General features: G+C 45.6%; 1 protein-coding gene across 1 annotated transcript; it reads left to right on the plus strand.

Moving 5' to 3' along the window:
• Positions 1 to 248: 248 nt before the first annotated feature.
• On the plus strand, positions 249 to 2446 carry LOC142628393 (uncharacterized). The gene is made up of 6 exons (XM_075802504.1): positions 249 to 399; positions 463 to 523; positions 692 to 782; positions 891 to 1184; positions 1448 to 2154; positions 2267 to 2446. The coding sequence occupies exons 1-6, from the start codon at positions 249 to 251 to the stop codon at positions 2271 to 2273; spliced, it is 1311 nt and encodes a 436-aa protein (XP_075658619.1). The 3' UTR covers positions 2274 to 2446.
• The last annotated feature ends 260 nt before the right edge of the window (positions 2447 to 2706 follow it).

The following is a 2706-nucleotide window of genomic DNA, read 5'->3' on the forward strand; positions in this document are numbered from 1 at the left end:
TTCTCGGGCTTCCTGTTGACGGCGAGGTCATTACAGGGAGCACGCAGAAAGAATAGGAGAATGTGTGTGAGGAATTTCTTGGCTTTCGACCTGTAAATAATCAGAGAAAAGAACTTCATGGCCAGAGGATTCTCATCCAACGGCTTTTGGAAGCTGTTGCCAATCCATTGCCGCCTAATGCCACAGAGGATCAGTTGCATAAGTACGCATGATGCTACATCCTAGCGCTACTAGGGGACACAATCTTCATGGACAAATCCGGCGATAGGGTGCATCTAATGTGGGTGCAGCAGTTGGAAGACCTTCGCAATCCGCGAAGGTACAGCTGGGGAACTGCTTGCCTTGCATGGTTGTACCGAGAGTTATGCAGGGCAAGCGATAAGAAAGCTAATCAGATTGGTGGGTGTTTGTTGTTGGTCCAGTATTGGGCATAGGCCAAGTTCCCATATTTGTGCCCGACAGTTGAACATGGCCCGCCAGTGGATGCTTATGGTCCTCCAGTTCGTGGTCCACTGTCCCTGAAGTAAGTCTCTACCTCATACACGTCATGTAACTTCAATTTTTTTTTAAAAGCTTCTAGGAATTATTTAAGTCTATATTAAACAATTTGAAATAGAGGTTATACACTATAATTTTGTGTCAAATTTTCTAAATTATATCGGTTAATATGATCCCTTGTTCTGGATTGTAGGTGGTTGTGGGTCCCAAACAAGAAAAATAGGCCCGCCCACATCTTCCTCGACAAGTATCGCGAGCAAATAGCTTCAATGTTGCCAGACCAGGTATGAAAATGCCTTAGTTAACATGTTTAGGAACAAGATATAGGTTTGGTGAACTTTGACATATAAACATTGTTGTCTAATGTGTTGCTTGTTTTCTCGCTGTCGTAGGTGGTGTGGCAGCCGTATGAAGCTGAATTCGAGGACCTTCCGCCGTGGTGCGTTGCAGGGAGGGCCGTGTGGACGGCAATGGTGCCACTTGTATGTTTCCACCTAGTAGAGAAACATACACCGGATCGTGTCGTTCGTCAATTCGGGATGATCCAAGAAATTCCCCGTAATGTTGACACCGATACAGTGCTTCATGCCATTGATTTGAGGGGGAAGGTTGGTGTTGATTGGATGCGGAAACATGCTGCGCATATTACAGAGTGGGGTAATCGCCTTCAACAACGTTGTGAAGCAGTGCTTGGTGATATGTCTCCACAACATGAGTACTTCGATTAGTACAAAAGGGTAACTCGGAGGTTCATCAATGTCCTCGGTACTAGATTGATTATAATGGTAACTTTTCTATCTGTTGAATTTTTAATTAGCATTTTGTCTACTCTATAACTTGCAATTATTACTAGCAGAACCAATTCAAAACCAATGTTTATTTTATTATCGATTGAATTACTAATATACCTGGTATTGCATTACTAATATATCTGGCTTTTTCATGTCAGATTGAAGGATATGCCCGTTTGTTGAGGCGTCACCCAGTGGGCACCGAGGACCACAAGGACATTACTGATGTGCTAAATGCAGTGCAAAAGATTGGCCGTGTACAACCTCCTATCCCTGAGGCCCCGAATGAGGAGGCAGCTACTCCTGCGGCAGCGCCTACTCAAAGCCCAAGCCCAAGCACAAGCAGAGCTCTTGTCGGACGTGGGTCTCGTTCGTCTGTTGCTACCCCGAGAGTTGTCCCTACCCCCGATCCCCACCCATCCCCCCCAAATCCATCCCCTAGCCCCACCATCCCCTCACCCATCCCACATCCATCCCCTAGCCCCACCACCATCCCTTCACCCACTCCACATCCATGTCCTGGGTCTGACATCCGTCCACCCACCCCACGGTCATTTCCTGAGCTGTCACCCATTCCATCCTTTGACCTGGGTCTTGATCCAACCCCTCCGGACATGCACACGCAGCCACCCTCCCACAGTACATCCACTGGCCCTTCTTCGGGCATTGACCCACCCCATGTTCACGTTGAGCAGCCTGTTGGGTTACCTGCAGAGGCAGCAGGTCGGCCGAAATGCATAGCAAAGGCACCTCCTTGTGGGACAGGGGGGCACAAACATGGACACAATGCTGGGCCTGAGGCATCTGACGAAGGACATGCAAGACCTCCTCCTCATTATACGCGACGTCGTAAGGTTCAAAAAAGGTAATTAGACACTGAACTGAGACAAAGATTTCTATGTTAGATAGGCACGTAGTTCATATATTTGTCTTATGTTTATTATTTGTTGTGTTTCTGTGTTGTGTGTGTATGGCAGGGAATGACGTGTGGAATCTGAGACACATTGTCTCCTTCAAGCGTATTTCATTTGCTTACCTTTTATGTAATATATGGTTGGGACTTGGGATCAGAAGTAGAGCAATTAACAAGGTTTTATGGGTTTATTGTTTTGTAAAAAGAAGCTATGTATACTTACCAAAAAGATAAATAAATGGAAGCATATAGAATCATTGTAAGGGACTTTTTTGACCAGTTGAAGTTGCCTTTGTTCAGTTGCTAGAAACTATCAACTACTTTGGAGATATATAAATGGATGGATCATGCACTTTTTGTGGAGTCATGATAGTGAGTTTTGGATGCACAGTCTCACCGTGTATTCCATCCTTAAGTGTCTTTTGAGCTAGAACTTGTTGACAACATCATTGTACACATCCACAAGATGGATACATGAAGTTCTCTCTCCCCCTCTCTCCCCCC

The sequence above is a fragment of the Castanea sativa genome, chromosome 3 (assembly GCF_040712315.1).
Source record: "Castanea sativa cultivar Marrone di Chiusa Pesio chromosome 3, ASM4071231v1".
Lineage (NCBI taxonomy): Eukaryota > Viridiplantae > Streptophyta > Magnoliopsida > Fagales > Fagaceae > Castanea > Castanea sativa.

Coding starts and splice junctions, on each gene's coding strand:
- LOC142628393 (XM_075802504.1), top strand. CDS start 249: ATGGACAAATCCGGCGATAGGGTGCATCTAATGTGGGTGCAGCAGTTG. Junction 400..462: donor TAAGAAAGCTAATCAGATTG/GTGGGTGTTTGT, acceptor TGTGCCCGACAG/TTGAACATGGCCCGCCAGTG. Junction 1,185..1,447: donor TTCAACAACGTTGTGAAGCA/GTGCTTGGTGAT, acceptor TTTTCATGTCAG/ATTGAAGGATATGCCCGTTT.